This window comes from Crocodylus porosus, unplaced genomic scaffold (assembly GCF_001723895.1).
Source record: "Crocodylus porosus isolate Cpor-Errol unplaced genomic scaffold, CroPor_comp1, whole genome shotgun sequence".
Taxonomy (NCBI): Eukaryota; Metazoa; Chordata; order Crocodylia; family Crocodylidae; genus Crocodylus; species Crocodylus porosus.
Window position 1 is genome coordinate 50058885 of NW_017728949.1, and position 11591 is coordinate 50070475.

At 48.2% G+C, this 11591-nt stretch overlaps 1 protein-coding gene across 4 annotated transcripts in view; it reads right to left on the reverse strand.

Moving 5' to 3' along the window:
- Positions 1-11591, reverse strand: part of SLC4A10 (solute carrier family 4 member 10) — a 337292-nt gene that overhangs the window by 150723 nt on the left and 174978 nt on the right. For all 4 annotated transcript variants that reach the window (XM_019554513.1, XM_019554512.1, XM_019554511.1 and 1 more), the window contains exon 4: positions 7653-7791. In XM_019554513.1, the coding sequence (XP_019410058.1) occupies positions 7653-7791 (139 nt within the window). The remainder of the gene's footprint in view (positions 1-7652; positions 7792-11591) is intronic.

An 11591-nucleotide genomic window follows, 5' to 3' on the forward strand; every position in this document is an offset into this window, starting at 1 on the left:
TGAGCTTGTCAAAGTTGGCTTTCCTGAAGTCAAGGACTTCCATGTTGCTGACTGATTTGCCAGCTTTATGGCAGATGGTGAAGGTGATCAGCTCATGGTTGTTGTCACCCAGCTTCCCATCGATCACTAGGTTGCTGATTAGATCATCCCCAGTAGCCAGTACCAGGTCGAGCAGCACTTTGTCTCCTGTTGGCCCATAGACTTCTTGAGTCAGGTAGAGGTCATCCACGCATGAGAGGAAGCTTTGCAACCGCTCAGATTTTGCTAAGTGATCCTCCCATGAGATGTCCAGGTAATTGAAGTCACCCATGACAACCACAGCCCTGGAGCATGTGGCCTCAGTCAGTTCCCGGACAAACTCCTGGTCAAGCTCAGGACTTTGGGTGGGAGGTCTGTAGTAGACTCCCATCGTTGTGTCCCCTGTGCCATGTGACCCATGGATTTTAACCCAGAGGGTCTCCTGTCATCCACCCTGGTTGCCAAGATCAGCTTGCAGGGATGTGTAGCTTTCCTTAACATAGAGAGCTACACCCCTGCCCCTTTTATCTACTCGATCCCTCCTATGCAGGGTATAGCCATCTATATATATGGCTAAAGAACCTTTTACTATTTAATCCTCCTTGCAAGATCTAACTTAGCTTTACTTTTGATAATTCTCACTTTATCCTTACATTTCTAAGTTCCAAACTATACATTTCTTTGCTGGCCAATCCCCTTTTCCATCTCCTGTGGGTCTCTGCTTACTCCCAATATTCTTTTCTATCCTCTACTTAGCCAAACAGAATAGGAAAGATCATTTAAATATAATAAATTAAGCTAAATGGGAATGTCTAATTTCAGCTATTAATGTGGAATTCTGTCTCCACTGAATGTTTATAACTTTTTATGTTAATGAAAAACATTATTAGGAACATAATTCTATGATGCTTCCCAAAATGAAATCCTTTATATCCACGCATGAGGCTTCTACTTTCCTTCTGGAAAGTGCTACAACAGAGAGAAATGTACTCTTGCCCCTCTGGCCTTGCACCAGCCCCCTACCAGCAGCCATTTTTAAAAGCTAGCCCCATTCCTTGGATCCTAGCCACCTGCCTTCCTGGCCCGGAGCAGGTTAGAGAGCAGTGGCAGCACACTGAGGCTCTGTCACTGGTGGCTCTGCCCACTGTGCTATAGCTATTTCACCAGCAGCAATATCCAGTATCCTGGGCTCCTGGCTGGCCTCCCTGGCTGCCATGCTCTGCTGCTGCTACAGCAACCACCATTTGACCCAGGTCAGTCTCAGCCCTGGCAGCCCCCCGTGTGACATGACCACCTGGCCGGGATCACCACACTGTCCCAGGCCCCCTGCCACCATGCTGATGCCACTCAGACCCCAGCAGGGACACTAAAGGCATGCACCTGGATACCACCACTGCTGCCATTCACATGCTCCTGGGCCTCCAGCCCTGCTGTCTGTGGGCCCACCCAGCCAGCCAGGACTGGTAGCTTCACAGAGGCCACTGAGAGAGCCAGCCTTGGATTCCAGCCCCACCGCCCATCCCCAGCACCATGCTCACTCAAGACAGTTCTCAGGAAAGCACTTTATTCCTACCCACAAACACAGACTTCCTCCCCTGGCCCTTCCCCCAACAGCAGAGCCCTTCGGCCCTCCCTCCCCCACAACAGACCCTGTTCCCCTTCCCGGCTCCCCACAGAGCCCCTCCACTGACCATCAAAAAAGCACCTTCTTCCCCCTGCAGACTATCTACAGTGAGTGCTACGTGTGCCCTCCTGGGGTGGGGATGCCTGGGGGACAGAGCCCAAAGACAGGTGCCCAGCACCCCCACCTCTGGTCACACCCCAATGGCTGCACACACTGTGGTGAGGCCAGCAGGTGGGGGGTTCAACTTGGATTGATGGCAGCCATTGTTTTGGCAATGCATCCATCTCCCCCTCCCTTAGCCAGCAGGCTGGGTGAACAGGGCCTGTGTGAAGTCCTCGATCCACTGCAGGCAGCTCTTGCTCCAGGGCCATATGGATGTGAGTGAACAGTGGGGCTGGGCCCAGGTAGGAGGGATGGTGGGGACCAATGTAGGTGCCAGGGCAGGGGCATCTGGCTGGTAGAAGTGCCATGGGAGGGGCTGCTTCTGGGTGGTGGGTGACTGCCAGGGATAAGTGGGGCTGCAGTTAAAGGCAGGGCAGCAGGTGACACAAAAGCAACTGCCAAGGCCAGGATGGTGTCCAGGACCTGGCAGTCCTCTTCCATTGCCTCCACTGCCCTGGCCACCAGGGCAGCCTGTCACTCCTGGGCCTCCAGGTACCTCTCCTCCAGGACCAGGAGCCTGTCCCAGAACTCCTGATCCACTGGTCCCTCTCCTCCTCATGCCAGTCCCTCACTACCTTGCAGGCATCTCTCTCCTTCTCATGGGTAACTTCCTCCTCCCTCCAGGCCCACGTGTCCATCAGGCACTCCTCGGCCACTGTGACCAGACGGTGAAACAACAAGGTCTAGTCCTGGGTTCTGTGCTGCTGGAGCCAGCCCATATGCAGGACCCTGACCAAGGCTGGTAGTGACCCTGAAGGCACATGCCAGGTGCCAGCTGGTACCTTTCCACTGTGTGCAGCTGCAAGTCCTACAGAACCAGGAAAAAGAGCTTGTTTGTGAGAGTTTCCAATGTTTCTGAGATAGGATGCTCAGTACTAGGAGGCTGTGTGCTGCCCAGCCTCAGATCAGAGGTCATGCATGCACGAGTGCCCAGAGACCATGGTAAGTTGGTTGGGAAGGCCCTGGACCAGGCAGCCAAATTTCTGGGAGGCCCTGTTCCTACTTGCTCCACAGAGGCAGGTGGGCTATTGGATGCTGGCCACAGGCAGCTTGCCTCCCCTGTCTCCTTCCCAAGGTGGGATGGGCCTGGCTTCTTGCAGCACCTGCTACCACAGTTCCAAAGCCATTCCCCTCCTTCTCCTACTGCAGGCTAGCCTGTCTCCTGTGCTGCCACAAAGCTCATGGCACCTAGGCATGGGGATCTCAGAGAACTTGGACCTGGTTGTGCCCTCCTCTCCCACCAGGGGGTCTCTCCAGAGAGGCACCCCCAGGCCAGCACCCCATGCACCCGCACTGCACCTCAAGCATGCCCCTTCTGAAAATGTCCTGGGTGCACCATTTGGAATTGTTTGCATGGACTGAGGGGTGTCCAACTCACTAAGCCCTGCTGCTAATGAACACAATGGTGCCCTGGGTGCACCTGTGAACCTGGAACAGGGCCCTGAGCTTCAGTGGTGGAGAAGGCAAGCCCATGCTGCTGCACAACATCCACCACTGCCCGAAGAGCTACCTGTGGCAGCACTACATGTCCCAGCCCCCACAGTCGAGGGCAACATAGCCGCTGGCATCAATACATTCCTCAGATGCAAGAGGCCCATGCCCACCTAGCTGAGGGGGCAACAGGCTACTTAACAGGAGTTTTGCACTGGGTCTCACCTTCCTGAATGCTGTAGTGGGGGGGGAGGTTGGTCTGGGGGCCAGGGGAAGCATAGGCAGGCCAAGTGGGGAGAGAGAGGGGCAGGGGCAGGCATGGGGATTGGGGCAGGGGTTGGGCAGCTTTACTAGATAAGTATGGCAGGCATGCCCAGCAGCTTGAGTCAATCCCCACTGGTGGTGAGGACGTTCTGGCTCCTGGAGGTGTCCTGGGGCATAAGGGCACAGCATCTAGCTGCCTGAGCAGAGGCTCCCTCTGGAGAGAAGCTACAGCTGCTGCGGCCCAGAAGTTCCATGGCTGGCTGCATCCTGGGCAGGGCTGCACACTCAGAACTGGTGGGGCAGGTGCTGGCCTGGGCTCCTGGAGCTGCTGGACCAGGCAAGGGGTGGGGAATGTAGCAAGATGGGCTCTTGGTGACACAAGGGGCCCTCCTCTGGTGACATGTCACCACATGTGCCAGACCACAGTGGAGGCATGGCACTGTACATGGCACAGCAGCAGCTAGGATCCCAGGGTGCAAGTATCTGATCCAGCTGCTGTATAAGGAGCATGGATGTACGGGCAGTCCCTGACCAGTGGCTGTGGTCAGTGATATTAACCCACTGTGTGCTCAAGGCCTTGACATTTATGTGGCACTGGTGCACTGACTGGTCATACCTGTGCTCCCAATATGCAGCCTGGTGGCTCCTCATAGATATGTGTGTTGAAGTGCACACTCCACACAAACTGCCTGAGGACCTTGGCCTTGCCCCACAGTGCCATGACTCAAGGCTGGTCTCCTCCTGGGACCCACTGTGGCCCCAGGAGGCAGCGTGTGCCCAGGAGGCAAGGATGTTAGCATGGCTCTCTCAGCAACTCACTGGCCCTGAGCATGGCAGTGCTGGTGCTGGGCAGGTGCATGAAGTGCCTGGTGCAAGGGCATGACATGGGACAGACAGGTGCATGGCACTTCTGTGCCTGGGACTAGCGGCAGGGCCCAGCCAGACTGCTCTCCAGCTGGAGCAGGACCTGGTGGCCGGAGCCTGGCTGCAGGTGGATTAGGGTGCTGCTGGGCTTAGCAGCTGACTGTAGCACCCAGTGCAACATAATGGCATGGCCCTGGCAGCCACATGGTGAGGCAGTACCAGGGAGCAGCACCAAGGTCTGGGCAGGCTGCCATGGCTGAACTGGGGCCTCTGCTATTAAACATAGTGATCAGGGGTCCGGTGTCTCAGCATCTCCGTAGGCTTTTAAAGGCTGGGTGCCGGGGCAGGCAAAGAGCATGGAGAAGCTCCCAGTCCTGTGACCCTGGTGGTGGGGCTGACTGGGAGTAATTTGCTCCCGGTCAGCATCTACATGCATCCTATTGTGCTGTAACTACTTGGGAGTTAACTGGCTACTTGTATCTACAGGTAGCAACAAGCCATGAGTAATGCAATTTAATGTACAGTAAGCATCTGTGAGTATAGACACTGACACTTACTGTGTAGTAATTTGCTCTACTACTCAGTAAAATGCCTCAGGTAGAGGCACCCACAGTGCATCTTTTTTATCTTTTTGTTCGATCTATTTGAGTCCATGAATAAAAGGATTTGTACAGACTATGCCTATACAGACTATGCTGATCCTACATGGGATGAAACAGCACAAGGAACTCTTAATATGTCTATATGAGATAATGCAGATTTATCCTAACCTGGACACAGCAGCACATTAACAGGGTTATACTGCTTTCAGTACCAGATCTAGCTAGTTCAGAGCTCCAGACTCTTGCATAACACTGCACTGGGCTGGGATGGGCAGGACCCCTGGCTGGTATTAGGCAATGAGTACTGCATTTCATTATTATTCTCCCACACTGGTAGGATTTGTAGCAGGTCAATTCAGCCTAAGATACCAACTTCCATCTGCTAGAACTGTATTAAACAGAAAATGTGGCCCCATGACTTTTGAGAACACTCTACCCCACTGGTGCTCAACTCATGGGGCTCACAAGTCTGGATTTTGGCAGTGGGGGAGCAGTGGCAACATTAATTGCTGTAAGTACTACCACTCCCCCACTGCCAAATTCCCAGACCGAATGGGACCCCTACAGGCCAAATGAAATGGCCACACGCACCAGATCAGCCCAGGAAGCTCTTCAGCCAGATCTTGTGTGCAGAATTAGGCCAGCACATGGGAGTGTTCCATGGCTGGATCCAGCACTCTGGGCCAGGCTAATTATAGTTTCATAGTTGGTAGGGTTGGAAGGGACCTGAGCAGATCATCAAGTCCAAACCCCTGCCATGGCAGGAAAAAGTACTGGGGTCAAACGACCCCAGCAAGTTGTTCATCTAGCCTCCTCTTAAAGACCCCCAGGGTAGGAGCCAGCATCACTTCTCTTGGAAGTTAGTTCCTTATTCTAGCCATCCTGACAGTGAAGTAGCGCCTCCTGATGTCTAGTCTGAATCTCCCCTCTGCCAGCTTGTGACTGTTATTTCTAGTCACTCCTGGTAGTGCTCGGGGGAACAGGGACTCTCCCAGTGCCTGCTGGTCCCCTCTGACTAGTTTGTAAATGGCCACTAGATCCCCCCTCAGCCTTCTCTTGTGGAGGCTGAACAGGTTCAGGTCCCGTAGCCTCTCCTCGTAGGGCCTGCCCTGCTGCCCCCAATCATGCGAGTGGCCCTCCTCTGGACCCTCTCCATGTTGTCCACATCCCTCCTGAAGTGCAGCATCCAGAATTGGATACAGTACTCCAACTGTGGCTTGACCAGTGTACCATAAAGGGGGAGGATCACCTCCTTGGACCTGCTCGAGATGCATCTGTGAATGCATGACAAGGTATGGTTGGCCTTCCTGCCTCCCCACACTGCTGGCCCATGTTCATCTTGGCATCAATGATGACTCCAAGATCCTTTTCTGCCTCTGCACTGACGATAAGGGAGTTCCCCAGCCTGTAAATATGGTCCTGGTTCTTCCTCCCCAGGTGCAGCACCTTGCACTTATCAGTGTTGAAACCCATCCTGTTCTCATCTGCCCACCCCTGTAACCTGTCTAGGTCTGATTGCACCCTATTCCTCCCTTCTAGCATGCCCACATCCCCCCCCACATCTTACGGTCATCTGCAAATTTGAACAGTGTGCTTTTTACCCCCTCGTCCAAGTTGCTGATGAAGATGTTGAACAGTACGGGCCCAAGAACCGAGCCCTGGGGGACCCCACTGCCCACATCCCCCCAGGTCAAATAGGACCCATCCACCACCACTCTCTGGGTGCAGCCCTCCAGCCAGTTAGCGACCCATTTGACTGTGTAGGTGTCAACACCACAGTCCCCTAGTTTTTTAATGAGAATGGGATGAGAGACAGTGTCAAAGGCCTTCCTAAAGTCTGGAAAGACTACATCCACTGCTACCCCTGTGTCTAAGGATTTTGTGACCTGGTTATAGAAGGCCACCAGGTTGGTCTGACAGGACCTGCCTCTAATGAACCCATCGTTGCCCCTAAACATAACCTCCCCTGCTGGCCCCTCATGGACATGCACCAGGATAATTCTCTTAATTAAAATTAAGTGGACCCAGCTAATGAAGTTAAGGCAGGGCATCATACTACCCAGTGCATGCTGTTTACGGTACTCTACTGAGCTCACTGCTACTACAATGTGCAGACAGACAGACATTCCCCAAGATGTCTGAAGAAGGAAAAGATAATTTATCAATTAACATTCATGATAACATCTACTCAACAGAGTGCCAATCTGAGCAGGCATTTTCTCCACATTTTAATTCTAGGAAATTAATTTATTTTAATCTGCTCATTAAAGGTTAGAAAATGTGAATATCTGAATGTACTTAAGTCTAATTTGGCCATGGCAGTGTTAATTTTTCCTCTCCTTTATAAAGAAGCCAATTAATTGATTTCTGAAGGATGTTTGCCATAGACAAGTTTAAAAAGGTATGTGAAAATTATAAGCCAATACATAAACACAAAAGTCTATCTAACTACTATAAGCAATAGTCACTTTGTTTACATCACTTCTTTCCTTTGATACTCATTCTGACCTAAATATGTTAAATCCAAATGAAAACATCTGGCTTCGAGGGATGACAGATATTGTAGTGATATCACTATGGGGACTGAAATGATGGTTTTGCTCCTGAGCTTGCTTCAGCTTAGAAATGTTTCTTCATTCCTTCATTACCAACAGTTTCTCATGAAAATACCTCTTGAGAATGCTTACCTTGCTGTCTCTCTCCACTCAGCATCCTCTCCTTCACGCCAGCAAATTTCATCAAGCTCAGTAAAGAGGTCATGAGGAATATGTTCTTCATCATCATCCTCTGTTCCAAGAATAAACTGTACCCTCTGTGATGGGGTGTCTGAGAATGAAGCATATATCATCAAAAACCATAACAAGCACAAACTGGAACAGTGTTTTTTATTCCCTGAATAAGCAAATTACAAATTTCATGAAATTATTTGGCTCTACTTTATCTATGTATTTTAATTTTACAACAGGTGTTGTAATACATGAAACAGCTCAGTGCCTCGCCAGCTCAGTCACACTTCAGCTCATGCTCCTACAACAATGCACATAGCACCTTAAGATTAAGTTATTTTTATTCCACAATTACTCATGCTTTTATTAAATAAATGCATTTCACAAAATAGAATATTTTTATAGGATGATTTGGAGAGATTCAATGATTTGGACATAAACACAGCTTTAAATATTTTTTCTATATACCTCAAGGTACCAGGTGGTTAATGAATGCTGAGATGCTGGGGTGGATGGAGTGTCCCATGCGAGTGCATGGGGGTCCCCAGTACGTTCGGCAGCAGACCCAGAAGTGGACCAGAAGCACTTCAAGTCCAGTTCCACCATGGAGTGCGCGCTGGGAGGGCAACTGTGGTCCCCCCGCAGCCGATCGCCAAGCTAGGAGAGTGCAGGGGGCGTCCGCCACCAAGCAGGCAGGGGACCCCCCACCCACACTCCTGTGGATTTGGAGATTCGGCCACCAAATTGGGCTGAATCCATCCACCCCACCATCACAGCATTCACAAGCTGTGCATGGTACCTTGATGTATGGAGAAAAAACATTTAAAGCTGAGTCTATGGTCGAACCGCTGATTCTCTGAATCAGCATCGAATCTTCAGATTTGGATTTGGCCAAATTGAATTGGGACCATGATCCAAATCAACGAATTGAATCTCTGTCCCCAATTCAGGCTGAATCCAAATAGAATGTGACCCGTTTTGCATACCCCTCCTAGATATGCCTGGCTTGGCTACCACAGGAGAATAGCAAGAGCAGAATAGGCGTGCCTCCTTTTCTCCCCCTTCTGCCTTAAGAATCATGATGAGAAACAAGGGAAGCAATCCCTGCAGCCCCACTGAATATACTGGTAAGTCATCCAAGAGTTGTCAGAAATGACAGCACTTTCCAGGAAACTCTGTAAGGACTCTTCTCAAGTTTAATACAGTATTGGGACAAATGGGCAGGCTCACAGTGACTGTATATAGATGGGGGAGGCAGTTTATATACATTATTGTATCACCTCTCTCAGACATTTCCAAGAAAAAAAACAAATACCTCTAGTTTTTAGGGGGACCAATGTGGACTGCCAGTGAGTGGAAGGGTGAATCGTAATGGATCTCAGAGCCTGCATGAAGAAGCATGCAAATGAGCCTGGCCTGCTTCCAAGCTACAGGCTTTGGTAGCCGGATCCATATGCTGTGTGGGGAAAAGATGATCAGGCGTCCAGTTTATCAGGTGTCTGATATTTACCACATGGCTAACTCTTCCTTTGTGAGTGGAAAATGGCCACGCTCGCTGTGCAAACTGCTTTCATCAATACAATCAGGAATGTGAAGACGGTAAGATTTTCCTTCTGTAAATTGCCATGCATTACGCCACATGTTTGTGTTGAATATTGCACTATATTGAATGGTAAATACAGTGAAGTATTAAAAATAGCTCATTTTTGTAAAACCCATATAGATGCAGCGTGATTAAAATCCTTCACTATTCTTATGTTTAGCACATTGCAGAATCCAACAGTTGCTGCCAAATGTATTTCTGATGTATATACAACTCTGATTTCTGGTTAGCTGAAATTGTCAGCTGCATTATTCAGCATATGCCACATGCAATACCTCTATTCATTCATGACCTTTTACATAATCACCAAAAATATAAAATACGTCGTCACAGAATCTGGAAAATCTAACAAGGATACTAAAAATTTGGGCCACTCTATATCTGAGGGATGACTTGCCAGAACCCAGGAAGCTATGCCTACTTGGCCCTTAACTATGTATATGTATACATTCTAAAACAAATCAAACAAACTCCAATAGCGCTTCCATTTTCTGTGACAAAGGAACAGTGTTTGATTTGGGTTTTATTTAATAGGTCAATGTTGATTAGTAGTAAAATTATGCATTTAACTTTCTTTTTAGTGGTAGTAGCTGGAAAACCACAGCTTGGAAAGCCAGAGAAGGCTTCTGTTCTGTGTACCAGGCAGAGCTGGTCTAAAGCAAGGGAACACAGGTCAAAAGCTAATATATTCTACAAGAGTATGCTACAGGCAAATATAATAGGGAGATTAATCATCTAGTGGGACTATTTAATTTGAAACCAGACAGCACGTTGCAAACAAGAATAAGTAGGCACTAGCTATGATAATCTCATGACAGAAATAAATTATGTGACATATGAGCTTACAAAGGTAATGTGTATGTGTTTATGTGACTATAGGGAAAACCATAGAATGCAGGCTTGGATTTTTTAAAAGAGAAATACTCTACAAGAATCCCAGAACATTTAGTGCTAAAAACATCCAATGCTCTTGGTAAAAGTATTAGTAGAAACTGTCTTACAGCAACAGTTACTGTCAAATGATACTGAACACTGTTACACAAGAGAACTCCACTTTTTTATATTAGTCAGAGAAATCATATATGTAAGAAGAGAATTAGTACATCATAAAAATACCTTAAAGTGTAGGTTAATGTAAAAAAGTAGCTGAAAAAATGGCACATTATTGCTGTGTTTGATGTGCTCCTACTGTGTCTTCAGAGTCAACTTACTGACAGCAGTGAAAAACCAATAGCGATGAGGGAGAGGCAACTATACTCTCTTCTTCCTCATAAATATATCAAGAAAAAAACCTTACGTTATAATTCTTCATACTTAATGTTTAGTGATGGTTTCTGCCAACATCTCAAGCATGAACATCTCAAGAGTACAGTGACTTTCAGACACCAAACTAAGTCAGAAGTTAGGCATATTTTGTGATTTAATTTATACCAATGTGATGATCATACATCATTCTTCTATCCCCAATACTTTCAGGATAGGTAAAGAATAAAAAAATAAAAGTATTAATTAAAGACCATTGCAAGAGAACACCATAAAAGAGACAAAACAAGAAATAATACTTTTTCTTCCTACTAATTCAACTGACTTTAAAGGATTATTCAAATGAGTAAGGCCAAACACATTTGGCTTCTCTTAGAAGAAGCAAAACATTTACAAATACTGACATGCTGATGAAATCTTTAAGATAAAAAAGTGAGGGATACATCATATGAAATAATGAACAGGACATCTCAGTTGCTAGTGGTCAAATTGAGGTAGCACAATCCTCAATGTAAAATGTGATTCCTGTGAAGCAGAAAACTCATTTCGTTCCATTTGGGGAAAATGGAGACAAGCTTGGATATTAGTGGGTATGTACAAGATATAGTAAGACTGCTTTGTTGTCAAATGTATTGTCAAATCCACAAAGAGGATGACTGTTTAAGCAATCAACAAGTCATAGAATCATAGAATCAGTGAGTCAGAAGAGACCTAGACAGATCATCTAGTCTGACCCTCTGCCACAAGCAGGAAGGACCACTGGGGTGGGAGGGGTCATAAGACCCCAGCCAGGTGCCTATCCAGTCTCCTCTTGAAAATCTCCAGGGAAGCCTATTCCAGGCTCTGGCCACCCTTACAGTGAAGTAGTCCTTCATAATATCCTATCCTCCCACAGCTTGTGGCCATTGTTCCTAGTGACTCCAAGGGAGGGCCCTGGTGAACAGACTTTCCCTGAGTCCCTGCTGATAGCCCCTGATAAAGTTGTATGCAGCCACAAGATCCCCCCTCAGAGATTCAGGTCCCTCAGCCTCTTT